General features: G+C 43.3%; 1 protein-coding gene across 1 annotated transcript; it reads right to left on the reverse strand.

The window, feature by feature from the left end:
• Positions 1 to 558: 558 nt before the first annotated feature.
• On the reverse strand, positions 559 to 3,509 carry Fgfbp1 (fibroblast growth factor binding protein 1). The gene is made up of 2 exons (XM_028765343.1): positions 3,426 to 3,509; positions 559 to 1,678 (listed from the first exon to the last, which is right to left on the reverse strand). Exon 2 carries the CDS (start codon positions 1,656 to 1,658, stop codon positions 906 to 908), a length of 753 nt encoding a protein of 250 aa, XP_028621176.1. The 5' UTR covers positions 1,659 to 1,678; positions 3,426 to 3,509; the 3' UTR covers positions 559 to 905.
• Between the last annotated feature and the right edge of the window lie 7,374 nt (positions 3,510 to 10,883).

Genomic DNA, 10,883 nt, shown 5'->3' on the forward strand with positions numbered 1-10,883 from the left:
GATCACAGGTGACTCCTCAAGCTTGTGTTCTCAGTGACTATACTTTCTGAGTCCCCGGGTTAGTGAGATGACTCAGTGGGTAAAAAGCTTGGTTCATAGGGATTTTTCACCTCTGGGACTTATGTAAAAATGAAAGCTACCCTACAAGATGTCATTTAACACTCACTTGAACACCATGACATGCATGTACCCTTACACATCATATAGATACACACACAATAATACTAACAATAATGATAACAAAATTAATTTAATTTAAAATATTCCTGGTTCTAAGGAATTACTGCCTCCTCCCTATTCACCTGTGACACCATGAGAAGTCACCATGATACCATGCCCAGGGCCCATCTGAAAACAGATACTGATGGCTATATTTCACTAAACATCAAACAATACAGGGCAGTGGATACAAACAAAATATGGGTTGGATTGCCTCAGGGGATAACTTTGGATGGGTAAACCCTGAAGTCAGCCTTATGTGTCTCATGTCTCATACCTGGAAGCTTGTTAAAAACAAGTTGCAAGCTCTTTCAGAACGAGAAGTATCAGAAGGAAACAGTGGTATTTCTGAGAATCCCCAGAACTTTATTATCCTGGTAAATACAGCCAACAATTCCTTGCCTGGACATTATCTCTTGGATTTATCCATTACTTATATGCACTTAGGTTTGTGGTCCATGGAAGAATACGTTGAGGTAAACAGTCTCTGAAAAGGACATCCAAGGATGTGAAAAAAAATAACAAAGCGAATTCTAAAACACAAAACCAAAATTTACAAAATCTGTTTAAATACTTCATTTTGTTCCCATATTGGAAATGTTTGTATCTTGTGGGGAACTCTGGGAGATTTCAGCAGACAGCGAGGCTCTGATACCACGTGTCTTAGGCTGCTCCCTCCGACTTCCTTAGCACGCTGTAGCCTGTAACATATTGAGGAAGAACGTGCAGAAGGAGCTCCAAGATTCCCCACAGAACTCCAGGGCAGTCTTCCTCTGGTTGAGCATATCTGGGTCCTCTAGACACTCTGGATCTTCGGTGGTCACAGTTCCAGTCACAGCTGGACTGGGGGTGATGTCCTCTTTGGCCTTGTTTGGCTCCGTGGAGACAGCTTCTTGGACCTTGTGTTCCTTTGAGGAGACCTCTGCTTTCTCCTTCCTGGGTTTCATGTTCCCATGTGCACTGGGGTTTACTAGCTTGAGGTTAGACTCTGGAAATTTCTTTCTGCACACTCTGGTCTTCAGGACACTCTTGGCGTTCCTACAGATATTCTTCTGTTTGCGCAGTGTGCGGGCGACTTGTTTCCAGTAGGTCTGGTCTTTGTCGTGCTTAAGGCAGCTGGTTGGATCACCAGCAAAAACACAAGAAAACTCCTGATCGGCTTGTGTGCACTGGACGTTCAGGCTGATGCCCAGCTCCTCCTCAGTCACGGCCCATCTGCATGTGGCTTGGTCTTTGGTGACAAACTTGCCATGGGTCATAGATTTGGATGTCCTGCTCCTCTGCTTATTCTGGCCCTTCCCCAAGGAGGGAGATGTACCCTCTGTACCCTCCTCCGTTGAGCTGTGTGGTGCATTCTTGGCTCTCTTTCTGACCTTTTCTGAGAGCACCTGAGCAGCCAGGAGAAGGAAGGAGAACAGGATGAGGCTGTGGAGTCTCATGGCATCCGCTGGGTGGACACCTGTTTGACAAAGGCAGGTGAATGAGTGGCTGAGATTGCAGGCTGCCTCCCTCCACTCCCACAGGGCTGGCCCACTTTAAGGTCTGCCAAGCAGTCTGCCTGCTCTCATTTCCACTTTGAAGGAAGTTACACCTCCTCTCCTTCCCCACTGCATGAGCCCATGACTCTCCTCCATTCACTCAGCGTCTCACTTTCTCAGCCCTTGATCTACTCATATAACAAACTCCAAGTTTGTTCATAACAATGTCCTGAACATTATTACCATATGGAGCGAGAAAGCCCCAGGCCTTAAAGAATTCACAGGATACAATCGGAGGTATTTACATAGCATCAGCTAGGAACTTTCTCCCTTCTCAGCCCCCAGTCTCATCTTGGAAAAGCCACTCTTCTCCTCTAGAAAACGTTGAATAAAATAACCACTGCCCCCTTGACTAGCTCCAGAGAGAGTTGGGTTCCTACCCCATCATCCACGTGGGTACCAATGACCACCAGTTGGGAAAGGATGTGGTAGGAGTCATAGAAGTGTCATGAAAAAGATATGTTGACTCAGTTGAACATGCACAGGGTTTGACAAATTGGGCTGGGTGTGGCTGTGGGAAGAGATGGGTGGGAAAGTCATGAGAAAGAGCCCCGGGAAGGCAAGAAGATGGGGGAGGCCACTGAACTTGATGGGGCCAAGTTGAAACAGGGTGGAGAGGGATGCGTTTCAGATCGTAGAGACTGCAAGACCGAAGGTAAGGATCATGGCTAAGTTCGGTGGCACAGTGCCAGGCATACAGGAAATATTTATTCAATGCCTCCCATTTTTTTATAACAAAAATAAAATGACTATCAATGGTGTATTAAATAACATGGTTTTTCTGAGGTATAAAGCTATAGATAAAGGCAGAGGAGACCCACACAACAAGGAGATTATTTACCATCTCCTTGGTGTTAAGCCATGCCCCAGTCTCACCCCTCTTAATCCATAAAAGAGCTTGCATGGGGCTGTTAATGTAACACTCCCAGGCAACCGCTGGGACAGCTAGGGCTCAGGCAGATAAACATGTTGGTCAGAGTCCCTTGATGAGCAGAGACAGAGGCATGGAGAGCCAGAGCTGTCTCCCCTTTCTATGAGTTCTTACTGCCCACTTCTCACTTTTTACCTTTATTCTGCTCTTCAGAAAATAGCAAAAAGAAACAACGGACTGTACAAGGTTTGCTATGGCATCAAACACAATCACTAGATAGTTCTTCTTTTAAAAACATTAAATCTGTGTTTAAAAAAAATAGAGAAGTTTTATCTGAAAGGTGGGAAAAGCCCAGGAAATCGCCATGATTTCATTTCTGCCCACCTGGAAGGTAAGAAAAGGAACAGGCCCTGAGAGAGTTTGGAGTAAAGCTTGGCTAAGACAGGGGGCTAAAAGAGCCAGGCATTTTTCTCCTGGCATTGTGATATAGCTTTCATGTACCCATAATGTGATCCAGACCCAAGGAGGTCCAGGGGCTAAGAAGTGACTAAAATAACTCTTAAGAGGGGACTGGCTGGATGGCCCTGAGGATGGAGGCACTTGCCATGCAGGCTTGATGACCCGAGTTTGATACCCAGAGCACGTGTAAAGGTAGAAGGTGAGAACCAGCTTCTTTTTACATGTTATCCTCTGTTCTCAGTATATAAGCTCCCATCCCTGAAAACACACACACACACACACACACACACACACACACACACACACACACACGAAATGTTTAAAAGAGCCAGGCTTACCTTTCTGTGAGTGGATCGATCCAGGTGTGCCAGGAGTGCAAGCTTCCAGTGCTCACGCTGGGTTGCAGGCTGTACTATTTATACGGGAGCCCAAGCGGGCTTTTACAACTCAAATACCTTATTCACACTCCTCCCAGCCACACCCCTCCTGGAGAGCCAGTTCCTGGAGGGAAGGCTCTCGCCTCACAGGGGTTTGCATTGGCCTCGAGCCTTCCTCCTTGGAAGCCCTTCCTTTCCCATCCAGTGGCCATCATTAAAGCGTAGCTCAGCCTTGCAAAGATGAGGCAAGGATCCCAGCAGCGACATTTATTTATGAACAGAGGAAAAGAACCATACTATTTCATTGTAGCTGCCAAACACTGAACCCGTTTCCTCTAGTGCCTTTCAGTATTCTCTCCAGTGGCTCTTCCCATTTCACAGATTTGCACTTAGTCATAGTAAATGGGTCAGGGTTCACAGAGCTGGTAAGAGTGGATTTCTGATTTACACCCAGGACTCCCAGCATCTGTGGTCAGATCTCTTCCCATCTGGCTGTCTTCAGGGAATATTTGGAGAATGAGTGACTGAAGTTATTGAAATCTGTCTCTGAGTTCCTGGTTGCTCTGAGCCAGCTGGATTTACTATGTAGGCGGATGAATCTGTGGGCCCCACGGGTGGTGGAGAGAGAACTCTCCACTAATGGAGTTTTATTTGAAAATATTTGCTTTCAGGTTATCAGAGAGAGCTTTCACAGGTCATCATGTTACAGGTAGAATCTCACTCTGGATACATCTACTTAGGGAATCCTGGCCACGGCATGCACCGAACTGTATGACAGTCCACACTCTCCAATCTCCTTCTCCTTCCCCTATGTGGCTACTTTGTGCACAGTGCTTAACAAGGGCATCTAGACTGAAGTCTTTCCTGAAGCTGAACTGTTTAGATCTCCTACTGAGATCTTAAGCTGTTTTCTTGGAAAACAGGCATTTGTATGAGAGAGAGTGTCCTTTGTGACTGTCCTTTTTGAATACAATGTTTCTCATTAGATTGGAAATTTGTCATTTCGTAAACTTTTTATCAAAGAGTTGAAATAGCACAAATGCAACCTGGTTTTTGGTCATGCTGAGCAAAGAACACAATGAATATTACTGATGAATTGGTAGTTGCCCACCAGTGAAGGCTGGTGACTGAATGCCTCTCTCATCCAGGCTGATTGGTCACTGGGAGAGAATGTCATGTTCAAAGCTGATTTTATTCACATGCTTTTTACATATAACTGCTTGTCCTGAAGCCACCAGAGAGTGTTTGAGTGGGTGTGTTTGGGCTCCAAGGTGATCTTAGCAAAGAGCGATACTACCAAGCCATCCTAGCCATCAACCCACCTCTTTGGAAGTGATCTCATGAACAGAAGAAAATGCTGAGTTACTTCATGAAAGCAATATCAATCTGTTCGTCAGATAAGTACATTGAAGCCTTTCTGAGTGACGGAGGAAATGGGCGAGGCGGGGGGTGGGGGGGAGGTCTGGCTAAACAAACAGTAAAATCCATTGAGTGCAGTGAACAGGTACTCTTGTTGGAACTATGAGAAGAATGTGCATTCCAAGTTTTAATTCTGAGATTTCTGAATCCCTGTGTAGCAAATCAAAAGACACCTGCTGCTAAAGTCTCTCTTTTGTAGAGCATCCAGAGACAGTGTTGACACTACAGCTGTGCTTTGTAAGAAGGCAGACTGAGGAGAACTTAAAATTCCTTGACTTGCAGGACAAAGAGCTTTTCAACCGTTCATATCAGCTCCTTTTGTTAAGCCTGTTCAACTGTTTCAGATTCTGAATCAATCTAAGAAATAGCTCTTAGCTTTAGTTTAGACTAATCAAGAAGAAATTGTTAGGGATTTATTTTTCGTAGGTTGTAATACTGGAATGCCAATCATTGAAAGTAAGACAATTAGCTTGTTCTTGTGTAACAGTTATTTCAGACGCTACTCTTCTTTCTGAAAAAGCTTTCTGTGGTGGTAGAGGTGGTGGTCAGGGAGGTGGTGCTAGAGGGTAGTGAAGTGGGGCAGGTGCTGGTGGTGCTGGTGGGAAGTTAGTAGGTAGGGCAGTAGGTGATAGTAGTTTTGTTAGTTTTGCTCTTTTAAAATTGTTCCCTCAAATCAAGCTTATAGACCATCTTAGAACTTTTAAAAGTACATTCTTTTTAACACCAAAGATTCCTTAAAGGAGTCCGAGTGATTTAATACTTTTTCACAGCCTCTCTCTGCATCTACTTAGATGTACATGTGCACATACATACACCATCTCATGGCATATAACACACAGAAATACGCATAAATACCCAGCATGCCATTATTATCTTAGGGCGGAAGACAGTTCTAGAGAGTCTCTTGTAAGGTTTTTGTCTCTCATCTCTAGGTTACCAAAATGCTGCTTGCTGCTCTGGAAAGGGGGGAACGGAGAAGATAAATGCCCCTGTCTTTGTCTTTGTCACAGTGTGGGTTGGCATGTGACCATGCTCCTTCACATAAACTCTGAAGATGTTTGGATGAGAACCCCAGAAACAACTCTGGAATGGCCAGTAAAGGCAAACAGATCCACAGAGCCAAGACACTTCCATGTAGGGGGTCCCTCAGAGAGGATGGGGGATAAAAGCAGCTTGTGAGACCACCTATCCCACTTGATCACTGTTAATTCCTTTATTTGTCTAAAAATACTACTAAAAAAATGCAGGCTATTGGCTAACAGGAGTCTAATCAAGGTTGCTGGACTGTTTGCCCTCAAGGAAGCCTATAAGGAGATAGGCTTATCTTAGATGACAGAGCAGAAGTTAATTGCAGGTTGGAAGGAAGCCTAGGGGTCTATCTGTGAGGACATCTTTCGTAACCAAAGTAGAGAAGAATTTCTCAGGAGCCTGCAGAGACAGCAATAACCGGGAACTGGGGGTGGAAGCTAGTGATTCTATTTTTGTGTAGTAACTATTCTAGGTAAGTTGCAGTATTAGGTACTCAAGGGAATGCCAACACAAGCTTGATTTGACTCCTGTCCTCAAGATCTGGCAGGTTTGCCTGGCTCTGAGATGCTGTTAGTTTTCATATCACACGCAAAAGCTGCAGGGGTCAAATGAACTGAGACTATGGCATATCCAGTGTGAGCTTCTGAGACAGCACAGTGTCCTCTGAGATGCCTTTTCCATCCAAGAGAAACTCTACTGGGATTGATGTCTATCATAGCATTTGTAAAGGGTCTATTCAGTTCTTTTGTATACTTATTGATTAGTTTATTTATTTTTTGGTGTTTAAAGTTTTGAGTTCTTTATATTTAAATATTCTGGAATTTAATTCCTTGTGAGATGAATAGCTGGTAAAATTTTTTCCTATTCTATAGGTCATCTCTTCACTGTCTTAATTGTTCCTCTGTTAAACAGTTTGGCAAAGCTACGATGTCTCTGAGGACCTGGGCTTCTGGATTGTGAATCAATGAAAGTGTCCAAATCTGAGAAATAATCAGATCGAAGGTCAGCCAGAACAGTCTGTGGGTGTACTAAGTGTTTTTTGTTGCTGTTTTAGTGAAAATTGAAGTTCAAATGGGTCCTGTATCACATGAGCAGGTCCTTGACTGATGAACACTTACAGTTCATCAGTCCTAGGAGAGTTCGGACTCTCCACTGTCCCTTCTGTTATTGGGGGGTGACAGCAACATGGAAAACCCATAATGAAAGGTTAAGTCCTAGTGAAAAAACAGATACTCTTTAGGGTTTTTTTTTTTAAAAAGTTAGAGGTTTTAAAAGGAGTTGTCTGAAGAAACCACTACATCTTCCAATTAACCTAGTTCTCTGGGATGACAGCGTCCTATTGAGTGATGTTTCTTCTACCAGCTATGCCTTAGGTTTCTGAGAGTAGCATGTGTACTTTGGCAATTCTTAGTAATACCTATCCCCAAAAAGGAATTAGGAGTGCCTTGGCACTTGTGTTGTAGGCTTGCTCCATGTAGAGGCAAGTGTGAGCTTGATTTACATAGTGACTATCTAGGAGATGGGAAATTCTCCAAGATTTTTCAACATGAACAGAACAAATGTTAGGCAAACGTCCAATGCTTTATAATAAATGTCAAGACAGAGCACTTGCTAGACTGGTAACCGTATGAAGATGAGTTGTTTATTTCTTTTGTTTTGTTTTGTTTTGTTTTAGTTTAGACACTGAATTGTTTCCTGGGTTTCACCCTTCATCAGAGTCAGCCTCACTAAGGACCCAAAGCAGCTACAGACACATTCTGCAGAGCTCCAAGACATATGTTGACAAGAAGAGCCATTTGCGTAGTCTGTGGCATCCCATCAGTTTTTAGCTAGCCAATTCCAAAAGGCTCCTCAGGTAACTGAGGGGGTCTGAGGGAAAGGTAACCTCCTCTAACACTATGGCATCTGGCAAGAAGTAGAAAGCCCAGAAGTCACGTTCTCATGCAGAAAGAATGTGCTAGAACACTCAGCTCCCACTCTATCTTACTTTGAAGCCCCCAGCAGCTGTGCTGAACATGGCAGCTGGATGGGAAGAGTCATAGGTTCAGGTCTGAAGCCATCAAGATGACCTGTAGGTAGCCAGGTATTGCTGTTTTAGTAGCCAACATGAAGCATATTTTTATTGGCAAAGTTTGTAAATTTTTATTGGTATATATAATTATACAATATAATGTACTTTGTTGTAACATATTCATGCATCCATATACTGTTCTTTAATAATAATCACCATCTATTGTCTTCTATGTCTCCACTCGGGCTGGTTTCCTTCTCTGCCTTAGGAGTCCCTTTTCTGTTTTTGTGACATTTTCCTTAAGCAGATTCCATTCATGGAAGGAAGCATGTAATATTTCTCTTTCTGAGTCTGGCTTCTCTTCCTTAAACAGAATGATTTCTACATACACTTACTTTTCTACAAATGGCATGGTTCCGTGTTTTATAACTAAGAAAAACTCCGTGATGATTCACCCATTGCTGGATATCTAGGCTGATTCCATAAGTTGTCTGCTATGAATGACGTCACATTACACATGGGTATGTGAGTCTCTATCATATACTGACTGCTTTCTTTCGTGTATACCCACAGTGGTTGCTGGATCATATAATAAGTCTAATGTTATGTTTGAGAAGATCCTTCAATGTAATCTCCATAATGGACGCACCAATCAACTCTCTCACCAACACTGTATCAGAACTCTCTTTCCTTCCACACTTTACTAGCATGAGTGTTTGCTTTCTGGGTTGGACAGCCAATGGGATCATGGGAAATCCAGAAGTGTTCTGAGGAGCTCTAAGTTACATTTACCTGATGGCTAAACATGCTGGACATTCTTCCATGCATTTACTATCAATTGTACTTTCTGTCTTCAATGGGGTCTCTTCAGGTCATTTACCCTTTTGTCTATTTGATGACTTGGTTTCTGATGTTTAATTTTGGTAGTTGTTTATATATTCTGACAATGAATTCTTGTCATATAGACAGGTAGGAAAGATTTTTCCCCCTATTCTGTGGGTCATCTCCTAACTCTGTGAATTACTTCTTTCTTGGGTATGTATAGAGTGTGTTCAGAAACTCTTTGTTGTCATATCTTGAAGTGTTTCTATCATCATGGAGCAAGTTCTTATATCAGAACCATTGGCCTCTTTGTAGCCATTAGGAGGCATGACTAGTTGATAAGGCATATACAGTTACCATGAAGGGCTTTCAGAAGTTCAAGAGGTTCTCCTGACTTTGAAATAAAAATTTTAGCTAAGATATATATTGCCATCAGAACCCCCTAAAACCTCAATACATATTTTATTTGTATTTCCATAATGAGCATGTCTGAACATTTTCATGGAGGAGGATGGTATCAAGAGGCAAGCCTAGAGAAAGGTGGAAAGCAGTTAAGATGGTTTAAGGTAATATACAATGTCCAAGGTGGTGAGGACCCTGTGCTGGCCTAGATGGTTCCACTGTATCCAGGAGTGGAGGCAGAGGCCAATGGCACTCAAGATGCTGTTGATAGAGGAACTGAGAAGAATGCATTGGTCAAATCTTGAAGAGATGAATGAGCTGGAGAAGCCCAGGGTAGGCAGAGGGCAGGGGCAGTACCTACACACTGCAGCCTTCCTGGGGCAGGCCTCTTGGAATATCTCCAGTCTTTATCTCTGTCATGTTCTTTTTAGTTGAAAAGTATTTCAGTTGTATTTTCTTCCTTCCTTCCTTCCTTCCTTCCTTCCTTCCTTCCTTCCTTCCTTCCTTCCTTCCTTCTTTCCTTCATCTTTCTTTCCCTTCCTCCCTTCTCCCTCTCCCCTCCTTCTCTCTCTTTCTTCTTTCCTTTCTTTTATCTTTCTTTTATCTTCCTTCTCTTTTCTTTCCTTCTCTCTTCCCTTTCCTCCCTCTCTCCCTTCTTTCTATCCTTCCTTCCTTCCTTCCTTCCTTCCTTCCTTCCTTCCTTCCATATTATATCCTTTCCTTCCCTTCCCTCTTCCTCCTTTTGTCTCCCTTCTGTACTAATTTTCCTTTTGAGCATTTACCTGCTAAGCTCCTGATTGCCCCAATGGCCAGGGCAAAGTTTGCAGTGTTCTGATTTATAAACAATAAAGTTGTAAGATGAGTGTTATAACATGCTGATAAACTGTGGGTTCTTGAGACCCTGAAATATTAGCCAGAAGATTGACAGTCTATTCCAAACTGGAAACGTTCTCTGGGTGCATCAGAGAAAGCAGAAATAAAAGGCATTCTCCCTTTGCTCTTGTTGTGAGGCTCTGGACCATTTACACAAGGATGTGAGGCTTCTTAAATAAGGGACTAATGGCAGCAGCAAGGCCAAAAATCACAAATAGAGGTGGCCTTGAGCTACCTGTAAGGTTAGGGGTCATGAATTTTCATGAGGAGGTCTTAAGGCAGGTTCCCAACCACCAAGAATTAAATGGAGTAATATCTGCAGGGGGCAGCATCATTAGAGGCCCAACTAAGTCAGCCTCAGCCCCCAATAAACTGCAAAAGGGAGACCCTCATTTACCAAGGACTATTTGCTAGCCAGAGGGGAGATTTGTCCAAATAGAGAATTCTGCTTGAGGCCAGATACATAGCTCGAGAGCCATCTATGGTATTCCCTGTTGGTGTTCTCTGACACTGCACTCAAAGAACAACCAGAGAAACCACTCCCTGTCTCTCCTCTCTCTAAAAATGTTGGCTTGCCAATTAGCCCTAGAAACTTCTCATTATATCTAACAGGATGCCTTTTCAACCATATGGTGTCTATGGGACTTTGCAAAGTATTACTCATGTGAGGCAAGAATCTGCAGTCCACTTCTGGTCCATCAGGGAGGGGAAAAACAGTTATTGTCCATGTCCCAAACATACTCTCCAGGGATAGATTGTTGATGGGTAAAGCCAGTGATGAAGCAAGAGCAGATAGAAGCTGGCCTTCCATGAAACACTGAGCCACCCTGGTGGCTGACAGTTGTCTCAGTGTGCCTGCAGTA

This window comes from Grammomys surdaster, unplaced genomic scaffold, assembly GCF_004785775.1.
Source record: "Grammomys surdaster isolate TR1022 unplaced genomic scaffold, NIH_TR_1.0 150, whole genome shotgun sequence".
In the NCBI taxonomy this organism is placed as follows: domain Eukaryota; kingdom Metazoa; phylum Chordata; class Mammalia; order Rodentia; family Muridae; genus Grammomys; species Grammomys surdaster.